The sequence below is a fragment of the Myotis brandtii genome, unplaced genomic scaffold (assembly GCF_000412655.1).
Source record: "Myotis brandtii unplaced genomic scaffold, ASM41265v1 scaffold62, whole genome shotgun sequence".
Taxonomy (NCBI): Eukaryota; Metazoa; Chordata; class Mammalia; order Chiroptera; family Vespertilionidae; genus Myotis; species Myotis brandtii.
The window spans coordinates 2,445,898-2,470,492 of record NW_005370366.1 but is presented as its reverse complement, the minus strand read 5'-3'; the positions used below and the strand labels follow the sequence as shown (position 1 = coordinate 2,470,492).

The 24,595-nt window shown below is 40.2% G+C and overlaps 1 protein-coding gene across 1 annotated transcript in view; it reads right to left on the bottom strand.

The window, feature by feature from the left end:
• RNF17 (ring finger protein 17) overlaps positions 1 to 24,595 on the bottom strand; it is a 164,553-nt gene that overhangs the window by 133,031 nt on the left and 6,927 nt on the right. Inside the window, exons 3-6 of the mRNA XM_014528174.1 lie at positions 8,494 to 8,585; positions 6,538 to 6,655; positions 5,299 to 5,379; positions 4,075 to 4,175 (exon numbers count right to left, since the gene is read on the bottom strand). Of these exons, the coding sequence (XP_014383660.1) occupies positions 4,075 to 4,175; positions 5,299 to 5,379; positions 6,538 to 6,655; positions 8,494 to 8,585 (392 nt within the window). The remainder of the gene's footprint in view (positions 1 to 4,074; positions 4,176 to 5,298; positions 5,380 to 6,537; positions 6,656 to 8,493; positions 8,586 to 24,595) is intronic.

The following is a 24,595-nucleotide window of genomic DNA, read 5'->3' as shown; positions in this document are numbered from 1 at the left end:
CGGTATGCTTTTCTCTTTCCTCCTAGTTGTAGAACTTCCACTCAGCCAGCCTTCCTGTGGTTCTGGATGATGTCCGTTCCGTCTTTTAGTTGTATTTTTGAAGTGGTTGTTCGAGGCAGCAAACTCCGGCGTTAACCTATGCCGCCATCTTGGTTTTTTCAACACACTTTCATGATATAAAAATATTTAATAAACTAGGAATTGAGAAAAACTACATCAATATAATAAAGACTCTACAGTTAAATTTAAACTAAGATAAGAGAAATAAGATGACAACTTTTCTTCTAAGATGAGGAACAAGATGAGGCTACATGCTTTTGCCACTGTTCTTTAATATATTATTGTAAGTTCTAGCCACAGAAATTAGGCAACAAAAAGAAATAAAGGCACCCAAACTGGAAAAGAAGTAAAATTATCTTTTTGCAGATGACATAATCTTATATGGAGAAAACACTAAAGATGCCATAAAAATACTAGTAGGGCTAATAGAGGAATTCAGCAAAGATGCAGGATAAAAATCAACAAACAAATCAGATGCTTTTTCTATTCACAATTTGAAAAGGAAATTAAGGAAATGATTCCTGCCCATTGTCCCATACACCAAAGGTTGCAGGTTCAATTCCCGGTCAGGATGTGTATGGAAGGTAGCCAATCGATGTTTCTCACATCTCTCCCACATTCTCTCTCCCCCTTCCTCTCTCTAAAAATCAATGAACATATCTTTAGCTGAGGATTTTAAAAAAAAGAAAATGATTCCTTTAAAATAGAATAAAAAAGAAGAACATACTTAACTAATAAGGAGTCAACATACCTGTATACTTGTAAACAATACAACACTGCTGTAATAAAGACAAAAACAAAAGGAGAAACATCCTATGTTAACGGAATGAAAGACTGAATTTTGTCAACGCCACCCAAAGCATCCTATAATTCAATACAATTCCTATAAAAATCTCAGTGATATTTAATCTAGAATAGAAAAACCCATCTTAATAGTCACATGGAACCTCAAAGAACCCCAAATTGTCAAAATAATCTTGAAAAAGAACAAAGTTGGAGGGCTCACACATCCTGATTTCAAAACTTTGTACAAAGCTACAGTAATCAAAACAGTGTCTTACTAGAATAAGGAGAGACAGACCAATGGAATACAATGGAGAGTACAGAAATAATCCTTCACCTATATGGTCAACTGAGTTTTGACAAGTGTGCCAAGACTATTCAATAGAGAAAAGACCATCTTTTCAATAAATGATGCTGGGAAAACTGAATATCCACATGGAAAAAAATGAAGTTGGACCCTTTCTTCATACCACATGCAAAAATTAACTCAAAATGAATCAAAGACCTAAATGTAAGAACTAACACTACAATACTCTTAGAAGAAAACATAGGGGAAAAGCTTTACATATTAGATCTGGCAATGATTTCTTGCATATGACAACAAAAGCATAGGCAACAAAAGAAAAACTAATTGGACTTTATCAGTAACTTTTGTGGATCAAATAATGTGATTAAGAGAGTAAAAAGGTAACCTGTAAGAAGGGAAAAAATTATCTGAAAATGATATATCTGATAAAAGATTAATATCAATAATATATAAAGAACTCCTACAATCCAACAACTAAATAAATAATCCCATTCAGATATGGGCACTCAGCCTGGCTGGTATGGCTCAGTGGTTGAGCATTGACCTCTGAAGCAGGAGGTCTCGGGTATAGTTCCAGTTGGGGCACATGCCCGGGGTTTTGGGCTCGATCCCCAGTAGGGGGCAAGCAAGAGACCACTGATCGATTATTCTCTCTCATCATTGATGTTTCTATCTCTCTCTCTCCCTCTCCTTTCCTTTCTTTTCTTTAAAGTCAATAAAAACATATTTTTAAAAAAGGGCACTCATACAACTTAACACCAAAAAAACAAACATTTCAATTAAAAACTGGACAGAGGACCAGAATAGATATTTCTCCCACAAAGACATACAGATGGCCAACAGACATGAAAAAATGCTCAACATCACTAATCATCAGTGAAATGCAAATGAAAAGCACAATGAGATTATCACCTCATGCCTGTCAGAATGGCTATATTAAAAAAAAATCAACAAACAACAAGTGTTGGTAAGGATGTGGAGAAAAGGGAGCTCTTGCACACTGTTAGTAGGCTTGTAAATTAGTGCACCCACTCACTGTGGAAAACAGTATGGAGATTCCTCAAAAATTAAAAATAGAGTTATCAAATATCACATGATCTCACTCATACGTGAAATCTAGTGAACAAAATAAACTGATTAACAAAATAGATCCAGAGATATAGAAGCGTAGAACAGACTGGCGAATCTCAGAGGGAAAGTGGGGGTGGGTGGTGGGTGGGGAGAGATTAACCAAAGAACTTATATGCATATATGCATAGCCCATGAACACAGACAATAGTGTGGTGAAGGCCTGGGGGAGGGATGGAAAAAGGGGGAGGGGGACGATGGGGAAAAAAGGGGGATCTGTAATACTTTCAACAATAAAGATAAATTTAAGAATATATAGAACTGTCATATGATCCAACAATTCTACTTTTGAGTATTTATCCAAAGAAAACAAAAACACTTTGAAAAGATATATGCACCATGCTCACTGCAGCATTACTAGTAATAGCCAAGATATGAAAACAACCTAGGCATCGATTGATAGATGAATAAATAAAAATTTCTGTACAAATTAAATATTATTCAGTCAGAAAAAGAATGAAATCTTGGCATTTGTGACAAATGGATAGAACTAAAGGTATTATGCTAAGTGAAGTAAGTTAGAGGATGATAAATACCATATGATATCACTTATATGTAGAATCTAAAAAATCCCTAAATGAATAATCAAAACAAAACAGACTCATAGATATAGAGAATAAGCTGATGGCTGCCAAAGGGGAGGAGGTGGGGGATGTGAATAAAAATAATAAAAAAATTTAAAAATGGGCAAAGGACTTGAGTAGACATTCTCCCAAAAAAGTACACAAATGGCCAATTTGTAGAAATTTGCATTTTGTAGAAATAAGCACATGAAAAGATACTCAGCAACAGCAATCATTAGGAAAATGCAAATAAAAATCACAATGAGACACAACTTTATATCCATCAGAACGTGATTACAAAAAAACAACCACAAAACACCATAGAAAATAACTCTGTTGGTAAGGATATAGAGAAATTGAAACCATGTACACTGCTGGTGGAAATGTAAAATGTGTAGCCAAAGCAGAAAATAATATGGTGTTTCCTCAGAAATTTAAACTTGAAATTACCATATGCCACTAAACTGTACACTTAAAATGGTTCAAATGGTAAACTTTGTTATGTATATTTTACCACTATAAAATCTGTAAAATAAATGCATGCATAGGACCTATCACTTAAATGTTATAATTAAAGACCAGATGTGACATAACATCAACATGGAAGAATATCACCAAAGAATATCAACTGATTCATTGATAGTGTTCTAGGCATCCTAATGAGATTTTTAAAAAAGGAACTAAGTCTAAAGGACAACATCATTACTAATATATTTCTTTGCACGTCACAACTTTTATGATCCTGTTTCTTCAAATGTAAAATGTGAATTAGATTATTGAAGATCACATAAATCAGAGTTTTTAAAAAAGTGATGGATACATAACTGTATATTTGTTTAGAAACAAATATTAGAAAGCATGAGAGCATTATTTGTTCTGTTGCAAATAAACACATGAAAAAATTATGGAACTATGTATAAGAAAATGTTCGCATTTTCCCATGTAAGCTGAATTCTGTAACAAATTTTGCAAATAGTTTCCTGTGCTGCTTTAAGAAAGAAGCTTGTTTATTTTAACAGTTAGCTTTGGAACCAGAAGACAAATTGCCCAAATAATAAAAAAATGTACAAATTGTTCTTCATTTTGAAGTTGTAATTATCAGCCTGTAGAGACCAACTACTACCTTCCAAACTTGTTTAAGAATTACTCATTACTTGAATCCATATAAGAAATAAAATGACAAGTTAATGTTAAAACTTTAGTTTCATTAAGTTTATATTTTTAAGTTATTACCTGGAATCAAGAGAAGTAAAAAGTTGATCAAACTGTTTCTCCAGATCCTTTAAAAGACTGACTGTCTCCTCTTGTGTTTGATTGTGTATGTGTTCAAGCATCTAGGAAGAACATAATACAAAGACCTAATTTGGTATTTTTATTCTGTAGAAATTGTACTGTTCAAAATAATTCTGAAAATAAAAGGCACTTTATGGACTTTTCAAAATAACAACACAAGATCAGATGATAAACTTCAAATCCTGGTACCTGTCACATCTTTGTTGGCACTGTATACTGACAAACTGACAAAATGGCCTAGAAAATACACTAACTTTTCTAAACTTGTTTCTTATCCTGTTTTGTCATTATAGGAAATACATAATTTTAAATAGCTGAATTTCTCTCTGGCACCTTTCTTTAAATTAAAAAAGTAACATTTTAATCCAAGTATTTTTAAAATATTGACTATTCTACAAACTGCATTTTTAAACAAAGAAGTGTTCCTTGAGATCTGTGACCCCTTTTTTTCCTTCAAATTTCTCCCTTTTGGAATGGGAATGTCTATCCTATTCTTGTCCAACCAATTATTTTAGAAGCAAATAATTTACTCCCTCGTTTCACAGATTCACTGTTAAAGAGGAATTTGGCCCTTGAGTTCAACCCATACTTCATTTAGAAGATAATTAGATGAAATTTTGGATTTAGAGCTGACACTGGAATAGGTTAAGACTACGTTGGGTGGGTGAATGAATGTATTTTGCATGTGAGAAGGACATAAGCCTGGGGGAGTGGAGCAGAGGGCAGACTGTTATGAACCACCCCCTCCCAAGTTCATATGTTGAAGCCTTAACTCCCATATCAGCTATAATCTTTTCAGTGCCTTGGCTGTAGATTTGTTGTTTCTTGTTCTTTGTCACCAAATGAATGAGCCTCTCTTTTGGGGAATGGGGTAAGGGAGAAAAGAAAGTAAGACTCTTTATGTAAGGGTATACAGCCAAATAATGAGCATGTTAGAAAGATGATCTGCAATGCTCAGAGATAAGAAATCATGGTTCCTTGATAGAGCTTCTTCATTAGTGGGCTACTAACACAATGCTGTTATTATTGTTATTATTATTATTAATATTAATATTATTATCATGCTTAATAATCTCTAACTTCAGTCTTAGTATATGCAAGTATACATATTTAAAGAGACTATGCCCTAATAATTGATAGAATTTAATCATTCAAAATGCTTACTTTTACAGCAATACTTAATTGTTCAAAATTATTGCCTGCTATCTTTAGTGCTTCATCAATTTCTTCTGTAGTTTTAGTCTCCTAAAAAGGGGAAGGGGGACCATATACAAATATAAGAATAGATACTTAGATATATTAGTCACAAAAATATCAGGCTACTATTTTGGTTACAAAAGCAACATAGACCTACCAAAGAAATCTGCAAACAATCAAGAAAAATAACACTGTTCATCTTACCTACCCAGTAAGTAAGCATTTTAGAGTTTCAGCTATAGCATTCCAGATTTTTTAAAGATAACTTTTTGAAAAAATAAGATTATGTCCTGGAACCATTTTGAAGTTTAAAACTATCTTGAAAAATTTATCATGGCAATAAATGTACACATGTAAAAATGAACAATTTAAGGAAAATATAATTTGGTTATGCTAACATTTAAACTTGAAGTAAAAGATAGCAAGATTAAGTGCTCTCTCTCATCCACCAGCCCACCAAAAATCTCCTTAACAGCCTTGTCTAGGTGGCTCAGTTGGTTGGAGCATTGTCCCATACACCAAAGGTTGTGGGTTTGATCCCCAGTCAGGGTGCATATGGGAGGCAACTGATCTCAATGTTTCTTTCTCTCTCCCCTCTTCTTCTCCCCTCTCTCAAATCAATAAAAACATATCCTCTGGTGAGGATTAGAAAAAAAGATCTCTGTAACAAAAGGACAATACTTCATTCAACAGCATTTTGGAGTTTGTTCTTTTTTCTAGTCTTAAATTTAAAAAATACACTAAAGTTATCAGGTGCAGTAACGGGTAAAATTGAATCTTCCAACATCATCATCATCATCATCATCATCATCAATAACAAATGCCATAGGCCTTTTGGATGCCATTAAAATAATTGGAAAAAATCACACTTAGAATTTAGAAACGTGTACTTTATATACGTTTCACAGAATCTGAATTCAATAACTAGGTTTAAAGGGAAGAAGCTACATATAGGTAAGTATCAAGAACACTAACAGAGTTGTCAAAGGTAGCATGAGCTGCCTTGGGAATAAAAGTGAATCTGTTCAAGCATAGTTTGGAATAAAACAAGAGGTTCAAGTAAGGAGTGTGTTTACCTCTTACCTTTAAGCTTTCTAAAAGAATCTGTAATTATAGGAACCTTGAGAGGAGAGGAAATTTAAGCTACCAGAGACAAAGTAAAAATGTCTGGCTTCATCTTACTTCACAAAATAACATTTTTCATACCGCCATTACAGCTGATGAACTCAAAACAGTCCTATGTGTGGATGGTGAACCAATGTGTTCTAAACCAATAGTTAGCTGATCAGCAGTCTTTTTAAAGTCCTGAGAACAATTCTTTATCCTGAAAAATGTCAAGTACATTATTTTAAATACAACATTAATAAAACAGTTTTAACTTTCTATTCTGATGTTTACTCTCTATAAAAAATAATTCATGTGATGACTTGTAAGAACACACACATTGGGTTCTCATCTATGATAAGCAAAGAGAGGAAACCATGATTAAATACACTTTCATATAAAACTTAATTTTAATAGAGAATTCAATTCCTTAACAAATTTCTAAAAATAATAGCTTACAGTATAAATTGTGCTTTAATTTCCTAACCACCTCTCCTTACCTGATATTTTTTAGTAGAGATGTTGATAATCATTGAACTGTCTTAAACTCAATTATAGTCAGTACTTATACACATAAATGCCAGCTATTAAAAATCTACTTACATAGCCCTGGATAATTTACAAAAAGGTAATGAATTTACTACATAAGTTAATTTTCAAGGAAAAAGTTCCATTTCTCACCTATTTTTACCTTTATATCCTCATATTGGCTAGCACACAGTAAGCACTGTGTTTGCTGAATAAGTTACTCAAAACCTATAACAATTTATAGAAGAAACTATGATGTTTAATGTTAATCTTATAAAGAGAAATAGACTAAATAATTTTTAAACATTCAATTACTTTGGAAAGTGAACATCCATGTTCTTAAAAATGAGTGGATTAGCCCTGAGTAGTCCATATTCAATTCCTATTACAAAATAGTAAAGATAAATCATAAAGAAAATATATTAGATATCAAGGGATGCTTCTATTTAAAATATACAACTACTAGAGGCCCAGTGCACGAAATTCGTGCATGGGTAGGGTCCCTAGGCCTGGCCGGTGATCAGGGCCGATATGTGGGGCAACCGGTGGAGTGATCAGGGGGGCCACCTCTGGCACCTGCCTTGGCCAGCCTGGCGCTGACTGCTTGCCAGTCCCGTCCCCCGCCACCACCACCGGCCCACTCGCCGGCCAGCCCAGACCCCCAATTGCCCCACCGCCACCACCGGTCACCTCCTTCCCCAGCCCTGATTGTGCACCTGTGGGGTCCCTCAGCCCGGCCTGCGCCCTCTCACAATCCGGGACCCCTCGGGGGATGTCAGGGAGCCAGTTTTAGCCCGATCCCGTAGGCCAAGCCGAGGGACCTCACTGGTGCATGAATTCGTGTACCAGGCCTCTAGTCCTCTTATAAATCACCTCTCAATCTATCTCTTCCCCAAATCCTCCACTGTATTGTACTCTTGTTCCTCTCAACAGTCAACAGAGAAGTTCTTATTCTTTCTCCATGTCTTATTCTCACCCAGCACCAACAGCTTCTGCTAGAATCATCCTCTCAGCTATCCTTGATTTGACATGGTAATCTTGCTTTCCTTTTTTTTCCACTTTTTAAAAATATTTTATTGATTTTTTACAGAGAGGAAGGGAGAGGGATAGAGAGTTAGAAACATCAATGAGAGAGAAACATCGATCAGCTGCCTCCTGCACACCTCCTACTGGGGATGTGCCTGCAACCAAGGTACATGCCCTTGACCGGAATCGAACCTGGGACCCTTCAGTCCACAGACCGATGCTCCATCCACTGAGCCAAACCGGTTAGGGCTTTTTCCCCCCCCCACTTTAAATAAGGACAAACTAATACTGCTTCCTTAGGAGCTGGATTCTCCATTTAATTAACAGCTAAGACAAATTATAAACTTAAAGAGCACTTTGTAAATAATGGGTTAGAAACAATGATCTAAAAATGATATTTTAGTAATGCTAAAATTACTCTTTCAGAAATATATATTTCTGAAAGAGTAATTTTAAATACTAAAGAGAACTTTAAATACTAAAATAAGTGCACATAGAACATACTTTTTAGGCTGCAGTTTGTCCATAAAAGAACCTTCTTTAACATATCCATCTATTGGATAGTATCCTTGTCTAGTATTTATAGATGTAGCAACCTTAGGACAAAATAAGAAAAACAAAAACAGAAAGTCAGTCAATAATTTCTGTTTATGCAGAATTCAACCAACCAATGTGCCATTCACAGATAAATTTGATAATAGCCTTAAAGATCCTTGAAACCTCATTAAATCAAAGAAAAAAGTTGTGTGTGTGTGTGTGTGTGTGTATATATATATATATATATATATATACACACACACACACATATATATATGTTTTTACCCTATTTTAATCAGTAAACACATCAGTAATTTGGCAATTATGAGTTAAACAGAACATTAAATTAACTAAAACACTTCATTTTATCACAATTCTAAAGAAATGCTTGCAACAATACTTTAAAATTTTACTGTAGCCCTGGCTGGTGTTGCTCAGTGGTTAGAGTGTTGGCCTGTACACCAAAGGGTCGTGGGTTTGATTCCCAGTGAAGGGCATGTACCTGGGTTGCAGCTTAGTCTCTGGTCCTGGTTGGGGGCACCTGCAGGAGGCAACCAATTGATGTGTGTCTCTCTCACATCGATGTTTCTCTTTCTCTCTCGCTCTCTCTCTCCCCCCTGCCTCCCTCCATTCCACTATCTCTAAAAAATCAATGGAAAAAATGAGTGAGGATTAAAACTTACTGTAAAAATTTTACAATGATATGTTAAGGTATGTTCAAAAATTTAAACTTAAGAATAAATCTATAATAATAAAAGCACAATATGTTAACTAGACCGGACATCCTTCCAGACGAAGCTGAAGCTGTGAGGGAAGCCCAGGTCCCAGGTGCCTGCTGGTGGCCGGAGGGAAGCCAGTGCCAGCAGCCGGGAGAAGGCAGGCCTACTCTTGCACACATTTTGTCCATCAGGCCTCTAGTTTAATAAGAAAAATATAAGCTCTAAGAAAAGAAAACCAAGTAACTTATTGGGGATTATAAAACAAGAACTGAATAAATGGAGAATGATATCAGGTTCCTGGAAACAAAGATTTAATATCCTAAACTACAACTAAATATAAACAGAATTCTCAAGTTCACATGGAAAATACATTATGCAAGAATTATAATTTTAACATACCATTTGGGAGAGATTTATCCCACCAGAGAATAAAGCTACTATAATTAAAACACTAGGGTGCTGGCACAATAGAAAACAAGAGTCCTAAAATAGATCATATATACATGGGAACTTAATACAGAATACAAATAACACTTCAATTAAACAGAAGAGGGAGTATTCAATAATTATTCTGGGAAAGTCAGTTCATCATTCTGAAGAATAAAGTTTATACCTACTTTACAGCATATATGAATAGTTAAAAAGATCAAGTACAAACCTTTAAAAAGCATGATATAAGTATTAAAATATATATATAACTCTGAGATGGGAAGGTTTGTCTAATCAAAGAAAACCAGAAACCAAGAAGGAGGGGGAAAAAGACTAAAGAGGGAAACATTTCTGAAAGGCTAAATGTAATAAAAAATTGAAGTGAAAGATTGGGAGAAAATAGTTAAAAACACAGGACAAAGTGTTAACATCCCTATCACATGAAGTGTTTCTACAAGTTACGAAAATACAAGTCAAAAGGGAAATATGCAAATTCTCTCAAAGGGTCTATTGAAGACGTCTGAAAGTTGCTCAATTTCACTAGTCAGGAAATTGCAATTTAAAACAAGGAGATATCCATTTTTGCCCATCAAACTGCCAAACATTAAAACAAATATGACAAATTGAAACATGACTTTATCTTGGAGCTAGAGATTAAGGTAGCGGTAGGTTTGAAGAACTATGTAAATATATAGAGAAAAATTGTGAAAACCACCTAAATGTTTATAATGAATAGATTGGATAAGAATCACACCAATTATGTATAATTGTTTATTATGTAGGCATTAAAAGTAACACAGGAGACTCTCATGAGAATAAGTTAATGTTGCTAAGAGAAAGCAGATGACAATGTTATGTGGTCTCAAATTTAAATACACATCTTTGATGTGGAAGATGATGGTCTGTCAAGATTTTAAGTATGATACATTATTAATTAGGGGGAAAGTGTTACCTTTAACAAATCACATTGAACCAAATGTTATTTTTAAGAAAACCTCATCTCAAAATTGAAGGCTAAAACCTTAATTTCTATCTGCCTCCTCATTTATTTCCTTTTGACTTGACATTTCATAGTAAGAGGTTAGTGTTATTATCAACAGATTTATTTTTTAAGGAAACATACCCTCAAGATTTTATTGTCACACTAGAGGCCTGGTGCACAAATTCGTAAACAGTGGGGCCCCAAGGGGGGTGGGGATGGGGTCAGGACATGATTGGCCCTCTGGGCAGGCAGTGAGACGCCCTTGCCACCCTGGGATCCTGTCCTGCTGACATTCACGCCGATTGTCAGGAGCCACCTGGTGGCCGCTTTTATATTGTTTCTTCCTTGCAGAGTGTCTAGGGAGGGGAAGTGGCCGCAGTGCTGGAGGCCGACTTCCAGGAAGCCAATAGCACTGTCAGGATCGTGTTGGTGGCACTGGTCCATTGGTGCCTGGCCCGTTCTCCAGAGATTGACCTGCAGGTCTAAGAGAGTGAGTGGCTGCCATTGGGCTGGTGGGCCCTGGGCTGGGTTGGTCAGCTGAGTGGCGCTCCCGCTGTGGGAGCACATGGACCACCAGGGGGCAGCTCCTGCATTGAGCATATGTCCCCTGGTGGTGAGTGTGCATCATAATGACTGGTCATTCGGTCGCTTAGGCTTTTATATATATAGACAATAAAACAAAATATGAAGCTTAGAACTGGATCACTCTTATCTCCTCCCAGTTCAAAATGCTTGCATCTCTTTAGTTTTTAAAAAAATCTTTATTGTTGAAAGTATTACATATGTCCCCATTTTTCCCCCATTGACCTATTCTACCTGCCCCCGCCATCCTGCCCCAGGCCTTCACCACCCTATTGTCTGTGTCCAGGGGTTATGCATATATGCATACAAGTTCTTTGGTTGTTGTCTTCCCACCCAACCACCCTCCCCCACCTTCCCTTAGAGGTTCCATAGTCTATTCCATGCTTCTATGTCTCTGGATCTATTTTGTTCATCAGTTTATTTTGTTCATGAGATTCCACATATGAATGAGATCATGTGATACTTACCTTTCTCTGATTGGCTTATTTCGCTCAGCATAATACTTTCCAGGTCCATCCATGCTGTTGCAAATGGTAAGAGTTCTTTATTTTTTACAGCTGCATATTATTCCATTGTGTAAATGGACCACAGCTTTCTTATCTACTTATCTGCCAATGGGCACTTGGGCTGTTTCCAAATTCTGGCTATCATAAATTGTGCTATGAACATAGGGATGCATATATTCTTTCTGATGTTTGTTTCTTAAAATATATTTCTCGAAGTGGGATCACTGTGTCAAATGAGAATTCCATTTTCAATTTTTTGAGGAAACTCCATACTGTTTTACAGTGCTGAACTAGTCTGCATTCCCACCATCAGTGTACTGGGGTTCCCTTTTCTCCACATCATCACCAACAATTGTCATTTGATGATTTGTTGATGGTAGCCATTCTGACAGGTATGAGGTGATACCACACTGTTGTTTAATTTGCATCTCTCCGATGATTAGTGACTTTGAGCATTTTTTCATATGTATCTTGGCCATCTGTATGTCCACTTTGGAGAAGTGTCTATTTAGGTCCTTTGTCCATTTTTTACTTGGATTGTCTTCCTTTTATTAAGTTGTATGAGTTCCTATATATTTTGGAAATTAACCCCTTATTGTTGTATCATTTCCAAATATGTTCTCCCAGTGTGCTCCCTTTTCATTTTGTTGATGGCTTCTTTTGCTGTGCAGAAGCTTATTTTTATGTACTCCCATTTGTTTTTCTCCTTAGTTTCCTTTGCTCTGAGATATGTATCTGTAAACATATTGCTACAAGAGATGTCTAAGATTTTTATGCCTATGGTTTCTTCTAGGATTTTTATGGTTGCACAACTTACATTTAAGTCTTTTATACATTTTGAGTTTATTCTTGTGTATGGTGTAAATTGGTTGTCGAGTTTCATTTTCTTGCATATACCTGTCCAATTTTCCAAACACCATTTATTGAAGAGACTGTCTTGATTCCACTGTATTCTCTTGCCTCCTTTGTCAAATATTAAACATAATGATTTGGATTGATGTCGGGGTTCTCTGTTCTGTTCCATTGATCTATATGCCTATTCTTATGCCAGTCACGGGCTGTTCTGAGTACTGTAGTATAACTTGATATCTGGTAATGTGATTCCTCCAACTCTGTTCTTTCTCAAGATTGTTGCACCTATTTGGGGTCATATTTGGTTCCATATACATTTTTGGAGCATTTGTTCTAGAACTGTGAAATATGCTGTTGGTCTTTTATTAGGGACTAGAGGCCCGGTGCACGAATTCGTGCACCAATGGGGTTCCTCAGCCTGGCCTGCGGGATCGGGCTGAAACTGGCTCTCAGACATCCCCTGAGGGGGTCCCAGATTGCGAGAGGGTGCAGGCTAGGCCGAGGAACCCTACCGGTGCATGATCAGGGCTGGGGCAGGAGGTTGGCCAGCCGGGGAGGGACCAGACCGTGGGAGGGCTCCAGGGCATGTCTGGCCTGTCTCACTCAGTCCCGATCGGCTGGACCCCAGCATCAAGCTAACCTACTGGTCAAAGTGTCTGCCCCCTGTTGGTTAGTGCACATCATAGCGACTGGTCAACTGTCTTCCCCCTGGTGGTCAGTGCACGTCATAGCGAATGGTTGAGTGGCCTTAGCATATCATTAGCATATTACCCTTTGGTTGAACGGATGACTGGCCGACTGGACACTTAGCATATTAGGCTTTTATTATATAGGATTGCATTGAATCTATAGATTGCTTTGGGTAGTATTTGGGTAGACATTTTAATGATGCTGATTCTACCAATCCATGTACATGGTATATTCTTCCACTTGATTATATCTTCCTCTATATCTTTTTCAACGTCCTGTAGTTTTCCAAGCACAGGTTTATTACTTCCTTGGCTAAGTTTATTCCTAAGTATGTTAAATTTTTTATTGCAATGGTAAATGGGATTTTTAGTCTCTCTGAGAGTTCATTATTGGTATATAAAAATGCCAAGGATTTCTAGGTGTTAATTTTGTATCCTACTACCTTGCCGAATTCATTTATTACATCTAGTAGTTTTCTGATGGAGTATTCAGTGTTTTTTAGGTACAATATCATGTCACCTGCAAATAATAATAGTTTTACTTCCTCCTTTCCAATCTGGATGCCTTTTATTTCTTCTTGTCTGATTGTTGTGCCTGGAACTTCCAGTACAATCTATACTAATAATAGAGGAATATGCAAACTGTCCGGGACGCCGTCACAGTAACAGTAATGACCGAACAGCAGGCTGCATGGGGCGACAAGGCCAGCAGGGGGGTTAGTGATGGATGACCAAAGGACTGAACAGCAGGCTGTGTGCGGTGACCAGGCCAGCAGGGGGGTTAGTGAGGGATTACCAAATGACAGCAAGGGGGTTAGTGAGGAACGACCAAACGACTGAACAGAAGGCTGTGTGGGGTGACCAGGCCGGCAGGGGAGTTAGTGAGGGGTGACCAGGCCAGTGGAGGGGGGCAGATGGGGGTGACCAGGCCAGGAGGGAGGCAGTAAGGGGCGACCAGGCCAGCAGGGGGGGCATTAAGGGGCAACCAGGCTGTTGCGGGGGGGCAGTTAGGGGCGATCAGGCCAGCAGGCAGAAGCAGTTAGGGGTGATCAGGCTGGCATGGGGGGCAGTTAGGGGTAATAAGGCAGGCAGGCAAGTGAGCAGTTAGAAGCCAGCAATCCCGGATTGTGAGAGGGATGTCCTTCCCCTGGGGGGTCCGGATTGGAGAGGGTGCAGGGTGGGCTGAGGGGACATCCCCCCGTACACGAATTTCATGCACCAGACCTCTAGTCCTATATAATAAAAGCCTAATATGCTAAGTGTCCGGTTGGCTGTTCAACCAATCAAAGCGTAATATGTTAATGATATGCTAAGGCCACTCAACGACTTGCTATGATGTGCACTGACCACCAGGGGGCAGACCTCCAACTGGTAGGTTAGCTTACTGCTAGGGTCTGGCCAATCAGGACTGAGCAAGACAGGCTAAACACACCCTGGAGCCCTCCCGCAGTCCCTCCCCAGCTGGCCAACCTCCCGCATCCCTCCCAAGCCCCAATTGTGCACTGGTGGGGTCTCTTAACCTGGCCTGCAATCCAGGACCCCTAAGGGGATATTGGAGAGCCCGTTTCGGCCCAGACCCACAGGCCAGGCCGAAGGACCCCACTGGTGCACGAATTCGTGCACTGGGCCTCTAGTGTTGAATAAGAGGGGTGAGGGCATCCCTGTCTTGTTCCTGTTCTCAATGGAAATGGTTTTAGATTTTTCCCATTGAGTATGATGTTTGCTGTAGATTTGTCATATATGTCCTTTATCATGTTGACATATACTCCCTCTGTTCCCACTTTGCTGAGAGTTTTTATCAAATATGGGTGTCGTTTTTTGTCAAATGCTTTTTATGCACCTATTGATCTGATCATGTGATTTTTGCCTTTCAATTTGTTTATGTGATGTATCACATTTATTGATTTGCAAATATTGTACCAGCCTTGCATCCCCGGAATAAATCACAATTGGTCATGGTGTATGATCTTTTTAATATATTGCTGGATCAGATTTGCTAAAATTTTGTTGAAGATTTTAGCATCTATGCTTATCAGGGATATTGGCCTGTAATTTTCTTTGCAGTGTCTTTATCTGGTTTTAGAATTACGGTAATTCCGGCCTTGTAGAAAGAGGTTGGAAGTATTTCTTCCTCTTGAATTTTTTGGAAGAGTTTGAGGTGGACAGGTGCTAGTTCTTTAAAAGTTTGGTAAACATCCCCTATGAAGCCTTCCAGACCAGGGCTTTTGTTTGCTGGAAGTTTTTTTTTTTTATTACTGCTTCAATTTCATCAGTAGTTATCAGCCTATTCAGGTTTTCTGATTCTTCCTGAGTCTTGGAAGATTGTATTTTTCTAGGAATATGTCCATTTCACCCTGGTTGCCCAGTTTATTGCAATATAGTCATTCATAATACTTTTTATGATCTTTTGTATTTCTGTGGGGTCTGTTGTTACTTCACCTCTTTTGTTTCTGATTTTGAGTCCTCTCTCTGTTTCTTCATGAGTCTGTCTAGAGGTTCATCAATCTTGTTTATCTTTTGAAAGAACCAGCTCTTAGTTTTATTGATCTTTTATCTACACTAATAAAAAAGAAGCTTGCAAATTGGTGTCACTTCGCTATGCCCACCAGCCAATCAGAGCAACTATGCAAATTAACCCAACAATGATGGCAGTTAATTTGCATATGCAGGTGCGCGAAGACTACTGAAGACGACTGAAGACTGAAGAGGCTTGGCTTCTCCGCTGCAGCCAGAGTGGAGAAGCCAAGCCTCGCTGCGACCACACCGGAGAAGCCAAGCCTCGCTGCAGCCATAGCGGAGAAACCAAGCCTCGCTGCGGCCACAGCAGAGAAGCCAAGCCTTGCTGCTGTGGCCGGAGCAGAGAAGCCAAGCCTCACTGCTGTGGCCGGACCAAAGGCCTGGGTCCCGGGTGCTGGAGGAAAACCAGTGCCGACAGCCAGGGGAAGGAAGGCCTATTGCACGAATCTTCGTGCAACAGGCCTCTAGTATCTATCTATCTATCTATCTATCTATACATATAAATACATATTTTTTAGTCTCTATGTCATTTATTTCCATCTGATCTTTAGTATTTCCCTCCTTCTACTTACTTGGGTTTTTCTTATTGTTCTCTTTCTATTTTTTTAAATTGTAGAATTAGATACCTTATTAAGAGTTTTTCTTATTTGGTTTTTTTGTTTTGTTTTTTGTTTTTAGATAGGCCTGTAGTGCTATGAACTTCCCTCTCAGGATGGCTTTCACTTTGTCCCACAGAGTTTGGGTTGTAGTGAGTTCATTTTCGTTTGTTTCCAGGATGTTTTTTATTTCCTCTTTGATCTTTTTGGTAACCTATTCATTGTTTAATAGCATGCTATTTAGCCTCCATGTGTTTGAGAATTTTTGAGTGTTTTTATTACAGTTAATTTCTCATTCCATGCCATTGTGATCTAAGAAGATGCTTGATATGATTTCAATCTTCTTGAACTTGTAGAGATTTGGCCTGTGTCCTAACATGTGGTCTATTTTTGAAAATGTCCCATGTGCACTTGAGAAGAATGTATATTCTGTAGCTTTGGGGTGAAAAGCTCTGAAAATGTCAATTTCATTTGATCTAGTGTATTGTTTAGGATGTCTGTTTCCTTGTTAATTTTTTGTCTAGAAGATCTATCCAGTGATGTCCATAGGGTATTAAAGTCCCCTACTATGATAGTATTGCTGTTGCTCTCTCCCTTGATATCCTCCAGAAGTTTTTTTATGTATTTGGATACTCCTGTATTGGGTACATATGTTTACCAGAGTTATATCCTCTTGTTTTATTGATTTCTTTAGTATTATGAAGTGGCCTTCATTATCTCTTGTTATGGCCTTCATGTTGAGGTCTATTTTGTAAGATGAGTATTGCTACCCCAGCTTTCTTTTCCATTTCCATTTGCCTGGAAAAGTTTTTTCCATCCTTTTAATTTCAGTCTGTGTGAATCCTTTACTCTGAGGTTGGTCTCTGTAGACAATATATATATGGGTTATGTTTTTTTAGCCACTCAGGTACCCTATAACCTTTGATTGGAGTATTTAAGCCATTTATATTTAAGGTTACTACAGGCCCGGTGCACAAAAATTTGTGCACTCGGGAGGGTCCCTCAGCCCGGCCTGTGCCCTCTCGCAGTCTGGGACCCCTCAGGGAATGACCACCTGCTGGCTTAGGCCCGCTCCCTGGGGAATTGGGCCTAAGCTGGCAGTCAGACATCCCTCTGACAGCCTGGCAGCCCTTGGGGGATGTCCACTTGCCAGCAGGGAGAAGGCCTAGCTGCAGTCGGACATCCTTAGCACTGCTGAGGAGGTGGGAGAGGCTCCCACCACCACCACTGTACTGGCAGCTGTCAGCCTGGCTTGTGGCTAAGCAGAGCTCCCCCTGTGGGAGCACACTGACCACCAGGGGCAGCTCCTGCATTGAGCGTCTGCCCACTGGTGGTCAGTGTGTCTCATAGTGACCAGTGATTCCCAGTCTTTCTGCTGTTAGGGTCAATTTGCATATTACCCTTTTATTATATAGGATAGAGGCCTGGTGCACGGGTGGGGACCGGCTGGTTTGCCCTGAAGGGTGTCCCAGATCAGGGTAGGGGACCCACTGGGGTGCCTGGCCAGCCTGGATGAGGGGCTGAGGGCCGTTTTCAGACTGGCCACACCCCCTTCAGGGAGGGGGGGTCCCCGCTGGGGTGCCTGGCCAGCCTAGGTGAGGGGCTGATGGCTGTTTGCAGGCTGGCCAAGCCCCCCAGCAGGGACCCTCATCCCATGAGGGTGTTGCCAGCCTGGGTAAGGGGCTGAGGGCTGTTTTCAGGCTGGCCACACCCCCTTCAGGGTGGAGGGTCCTGCTGGGGTCGCTGGCCAGTCTGGGTGAGGGTCTGATGGCTGTTTGCAGGCTGGCCAAGCCCCTCAGCAGGGACCCTCACCCCATGAGGGTGTGGCCATCCTGGGTGAGGGGCTGATGGCTGTTTGCAGGCTGGCCACGGCCTCAAGCCACCCAAGCTCCCAGTGGAGGCTGGCTGGAAGAGGTATCTGGGATTTATTTAGCTTCTATAATTGAAACTTTGTTGCCTTTTGTGGAGGCCACAGCCGGCCAGGGTAGGCGGGATGCTTGGCTTCCTCCATCGCCAGGGCAACCAAGCCTCCTGATTGCTCCAGCTCCGTGGCTGCCGGCCGCCATCTTGGTTGGGTTAATTTGCATATGGTCGCTCTGATTGGCTGTTGGGCGTGGCTTTGGCATATCAAAGGTACGGTTAATTAGCATCTTTGTCTTTGATTAGTGTAGATTATTGATAGGTACTTATTTCCATTCTTACTCTTTATGCCTATCTTCTTCTCTATTTCTTCTTACAATTGTCCCTTTGACATTTCTTACTGTCCTGGCTTGGTGGTAATATATTCTTTTAGCCTTTTTTTGGTCTGCAGAGCTCTTTATTTCACCTTCAATTTTGAATTATACCTTGCCAGATAAAGTAGTCCTGGGTTCAGTCTTTTGTTTTTCATTACCTTGTATACTTCATGCCATTTCCTTCTGGCCTGAAGTGTTTCTATTGAGAAGTTAGCTGACAGTCTAATGAGAGCTCCCTTGTAGGTAATTTATGTTTCTCTCTTGCAGCCTTTAAGATTCTTTGTCTTTAATATTTGCTATTTTAATTCATATGTGCCTAGGGTCTTTCAGGGTTCATCTTGGCTGGGACTCTCTGCATTTCCTGAACTTGAGTGACTTTTTCCTTCAACATGTTAGGGGAATTTTCTGCCATTATTTCTCCAAACAGGTTCTCTATTCATTTCTTGGATTCTTCTCCATCTGGCACTCATATGATGCAAATGTTGTTATGTTTCATGTTGTCCCAAATCTCCATTAAATTCTTCTCCTGTTTTTGATTTTTTTTCCATTTGCTGATCTGAATGAATGTTTTTATACCTTGTCTTCTAATTTACTGATTTGGTCCTCAGCTTCTCCTAGTCTACTGTTGTATTCTTCCGGGGTATTCTTTATTTCAGCTATGTTGTTCCTCATTTCCAATTGATTCTTATTTATTCTTTCAACCTCTCTTTTCAAGTTGGTGTAGCTCTCATTAAGTCCCTAAATATTCTCATTAATTTATGATTCTCATTAAGCTGCTTATAGTTCTCACTGAATTGTTTGAGCACCCTTATTAGCATTATTCTGTATTCTTTATCTGACAAATTGCTTGCCTCCATTTCATTTAATTCCTTTTATGGCGATTCCTCCTTTTCTTTCATTCAGGGGTTGTCTCCCCATTTTTGCTGTCCCTTTGTATTTGTTTCTATGTATTAGATCAAACTGCTATGCCTCCCAGATTTTGGGGGGTGGTCTTATATAGGTGTTTTGTGGAACCCACTGGTGCAGTCCCTTAGATCTCCTGAGCTGGGTGCTCTAGGAAAGACCCTTACTTGAGTTTTTTGGGTTCTCCTGTTATAGCTGGGTCTTGAATGTTATTGTCCCATTTGTGGATGGAGTCTTCTCTCAGACTGGGTGACCATGTGGCTCACCCAACCATATCATGAGAAATGTTGTGGAGGTGCTGACCGCACAAAACAAAATACAACAATACAAAACGTGAAATAGAAGAAACAAAACAAGAACATACACAAGACCCCTATAGCACTAACAAAAGCAACCACCAGAAAAGAATTAGGAAAGAGAAAAGAGAGCAAGAATGATAGAAAAAAAAGAGATACAGGGAGAAAACAAAACAAATAAACAGACAAAAAAAGCACAAACCAGAAATAGTAAGTAAAGGGGCAGGGAGAGGGCAGAATATGTAGTTGGAGAGATGAAATTAAGAAAATAAGAATAAAGAATCAAAGGACTAGGTAAAGGACAATAGTTTAAAATAAAGGATGGAGAAAAGATAAGAAAAAAATTTGAAAAGGAAAATATAGGAGAAAGCAGATAGACCTAAAATAAGAAAAAGAAAAAAGATGAGGAAGCAGGAGAAAAAGAAAAAAGAAAAAAAATATTTAGTGAAAAAAATTGAGTAGAAAACGGGAAGAGGAAAATTAGATATATGAATGAAACAACAGAGATAAGAATAATAACAAACCAATAAAGCAGATAAAGAAGATAAATTTAAAAAGGGAAAGGAAGGAAGGAAAGAGAAAAACTAAAAAAAGGAAAAAAAGAGAGAAAGAAAAATAAATGAAGAGGCGTTAGTTTCAGCTGAGTTTAATGCCCCATGGAAGCTTGCTTTGGATACCACTCTTCTGTTCTGTCTGCCAATTCTGGGCTTCCTGTTAGGTATTTAGGTGCTAATCACTATCAGGCACTGTCTTTTGACTTTCAGCAATCTGCTTAAAGCTCCAAATAATCCACCAATCCACCACTTGTGTCTGTCTCCACAGGCCTTGGCTGCAAACAGGAAGGACCAATCTGCCCTCTAAAGTAGGTTTGTTAGCAGCAAGGGGCCCAAGGCTGGGTCAGCAAACTTCCCCTGATTCCCCAGACTCTACCTCTGCCCACCTTTGCCTGCTAGCCAGCTGTCAATCTTAATCACTCAAAAGTCTGATTTTGAAAGAACTTTAGGCAGGGAGGTACTGTTTAGTTTTCAGGGAATATGATGGGTGTGTTTTCCTGTCCCAGAGCTATTCCTCTATGAGTGGCCCAAAGTATTACTCTGCCCTTGGCTGGACAGAGATCCTGTATGGAGAACAATGGGGTCACCTGGAAACCTGGAGTTTTTATCAGTTCTCCCGTGAGGGGAACATGTCAGTCTGATTCCTAGCATAGCGGGGAGGATGGCCCCTCCCTCAATCCAGTCACTGAAGGCTCCTTGAGACTGTTCAAACCCTTAAGCTTGGCCTCTGCTTTTGTTTCCTCTGACAAGATCAAAATGCAGGGTGTGGCATGCAAGGCTCCTGTGGGTGGGGCAGGCTGTTTTGTTTCTTTACTTGCTCTGTGGCTTCTGGGAGTGGTTAGCTCCTCTCAGGAAAAATGGCTGTTTCGTTTGGGGGCCTACAACCAAATGCTCCTGGTGAGAGGAGTTAGCTTGAAATGCAGGAAGACAGGGCAGGGGTCCAGTGGAAGACAAAGGCAGGTGAAACATAGGCCGGGGCAGACATGGCAGTTTGAGCAAGCCTAACCACAGGAACCAACCAAGCAGAAATAATAAAATGTTTCTGGACTCAAAGCAGGAGACATGGGAAACCAAGGGAGGGCCTGCAGTAAACAAAATGTACGAACACACAGAAACAGAAAAAGTTCAGCATAGGAACAGAGAAAGAACACATAGAAACAGGGAAAGTTTAGGTCTGTTGCTGGGCAAAAACAATTGAGGGAATCAATCAGATGACGACACAGGTAGACATAGAGCAGGCTTCTAGCAAACATATACCCCTGGACTACAAGGCTTTAACAGGCAACCCATTCTTGAGTCTCCCTCCCCTTGCGGGGAGTCTGAATTTGCTTGTAATAAATTTTCCACACTTTGCTTAAATTTTCTGGTCCACGTAGCTCATTCTTCAGCATCGTGAGACACGACCTGGGAAAAACACCTTGGCTCACCATTCCGGTTATCACTGGCTGCTATTTTACCAAGTCTCCCCACAAAACTTCCCAACTCAGCCTCTTCTTAGGCACCTCGAGTCCACATCTCCCTCCCTGCACCAAAGCCTCAGATGAATAGTCGAAAATGAAAATTCCTGGGCTCTGGGTTTAGAGAGAGGAAAGGAAAGGAAAAGGAAAGGAAAAGGGAAGGAAAAGGGAAGGAAAAGGGAAGGAAAAGGGAAGGAAAAGGGAAGGAAAAAGGAAAAGGAAAAGGAAAAGGAAAAGGAAAAGGAAAAGGAAAAGGAAAAGGAAAAGGAAAAGGAAAAGGAAAAGGAAAAGGAAAAGGAAAAGGAAAAGGAAAAGGAAAAGGAAAAGGAAAAGGAAAAGGAAAAGGAAAAGGAAAAGGAAAAGGAAAAGGAAAAGGAAAAGGAAAAGGAAAAAGGGAAGGGAAAGGAAAAGGAAAAGGAAAAGGAAAAGGAAAAGGAAAAGGAAAAGGAAAAGGAAAAGATCAAAACTGCAGCTTTCTTTCCAACCAGCTCTGGCCTATGGGCTCCAGGCTCTGAGGTGGCCAGCAGCCCTGCCACCTTTCACGGCTGGATGTTATGTGAGCCTCGGGTCTCAGCTCTGTTGCTCAGGGCTATGGAGCCCAACCTGGGTTCCAGGCCTCTATCTTCTGAGAAAACAGACTCTCCTTTAGCCAGGAGTTCCCTCCTCCCTCCTGGCTCGCTGGCCTGTCGCCCCTGGGAGCTGATTCAGCTCCTCTCATGACCTCACCTTTCTTACAGGTTTCCAGGTGTTTTCTGTCCTTCCTTGATATAAGTCTCCTCCTCACTGGAGCTCAGTTGGTAATTCCATGTGAACGTTCTCCAATTTTGTTGTACAGTAGGGCCTTGACTTACGAGTTTAATTCGTTTCGAGACCGAGCTCGTTAAGGAGCTCATTAACTCAAATTACTCTGTCAACTCAATGCAAAAAATCGGCGGAGAGACAGCTGGTATCTCAAAAAACTCGTTAGTCGGGGCACTCGTAAGTCAAGGCCCCACTGTATTTCCAGTCTGGCCCTGGGATGAGATGCACTACAGGTCTGCCCATTCAGCTGCCATTATTTCCTCCTCCAAATGCCTGCATCTCTTACTGGTAATAGCTAGCATTCTCTTAGAATGGACTCAATGCATTCAAACATTAGCACAATATTCTTTGCAGTTTTAGCCTTTTTGCAGAAAATTAGCTTAATCTGCCCTCCATAGCCACTCTGCTTCCTGTTATAACACTGCTTTCCCTGTGCAAACAGAATCCTTTCCCTTCCTATATTATGTTTCCTTATGAAGTCGATGCTTGCCACACTTCTTACAGAAAGTCCGGTAGATTTTAGGAACATTTACCATGTTTTTGAGAGCATTATTGGCACAGAAAGAAGACCATCAACAGATTTGATACAGGACAATTCTTCCAAAATTAAAAATATGTAAATTAAATACAGTGGGGCCTTGACTTACGAGTTTAATTTATTCCGTGACGGAGCTCGTAACTCAAATTACTCGTATGTCAAATCAACAGTGAATGAGTGAGACACGTGATGCTGGGCTGATGTTGTGGTGTTCACTGTGACGTTCACTGCGCCAACTAGCGGTGGGGTATCTGAAGCTGGCTCGTAACCAGAATTTTAGCTCACAACTCAAAGCAAAAAATCGGCCGAGAGACGGCTCATATCTCGAAAAACTCAGTCAGGACACTCATAAGTCAAGGCCCCACTGTACACTGATTTAAAATATTTCAGTTAAAACTGTACAAAGATTCTTAACATGTAATATATATAATAAAAGCATTCTTCCTCTCCCCAACCCAGCTTGTCATTTATGTTTATTTTTATGGTGATGTTTTTGTTTGTTTTGTTACTTGTAAATAAAAAATTGTGGTCAAATTTAACCAGCATTTCTTCTTTGGATTCTGATTTCAGTGATAAGTTTAACCCTTTGCAGTCCAATTTTATTTTTGGAATTCAAACAGTCTGGTCCAAATTAATTGACGGTATTGAATGTTGAACCAGTTTGCAGTGTCTCTGCCTCAACGTTGGACATGCTCCTAGCGCCTGGTCTGTCGAGTCAGCCTCCATGTTGGACCGAAAAGGGTTAACAAGGCTTCCCCTTCTAAGATTAAATTACTAGTACCTATATTTTCTTCCAGTTTACATTTTCAATTAGTATATTATTAACATTTCCAATCTACATGGAATTTTAATATATATTACCTAGAGACCCAGTGCACAAAATTCGTGCATGGGTGTGTGTGTGTGTGTGTCCCTCCACATGGCCTGCACCCTCTCTAATCTGGGACCCCTCGGGCGATGTCCGACTGCCAGCCTGATTGCCACCTAAACGCTCCCCTGCCAGCCCGATCACCCACAACTGCCCTCCCCTGCTGGCCCAATCGCTCCCAATTGCCCTCCCCTGCCGGCCCAGTTGCCCACAACTGCCCTCCCCTGCTGGCCCGATCGCCCACAATTGCCTTCCCCTCCCAGTCTGATCGCTCACAACTGCCCTCCCCTGCCAGCTTAACCCCCCCACAACTGCCCTCCCCTGCTGCGACCCGCCTCCTCCGCTGGGCACCGCCTCCTCTGTGCTGCGTAGAGCCCAGGCCTCACTGAGCGGAGCAGCCGCTGGGCCCCGCCTCTGCTGTGCATGCAGCCATCTTGTGGGGGCCATCTTGTGGCGATGTCGCGTGAGGGCGTCACGTGAGGGTGTGACACCACCTAGGATTTTATTATATAGGACTAGAGGCCCGGTGCACAAAAATTTGTGCAC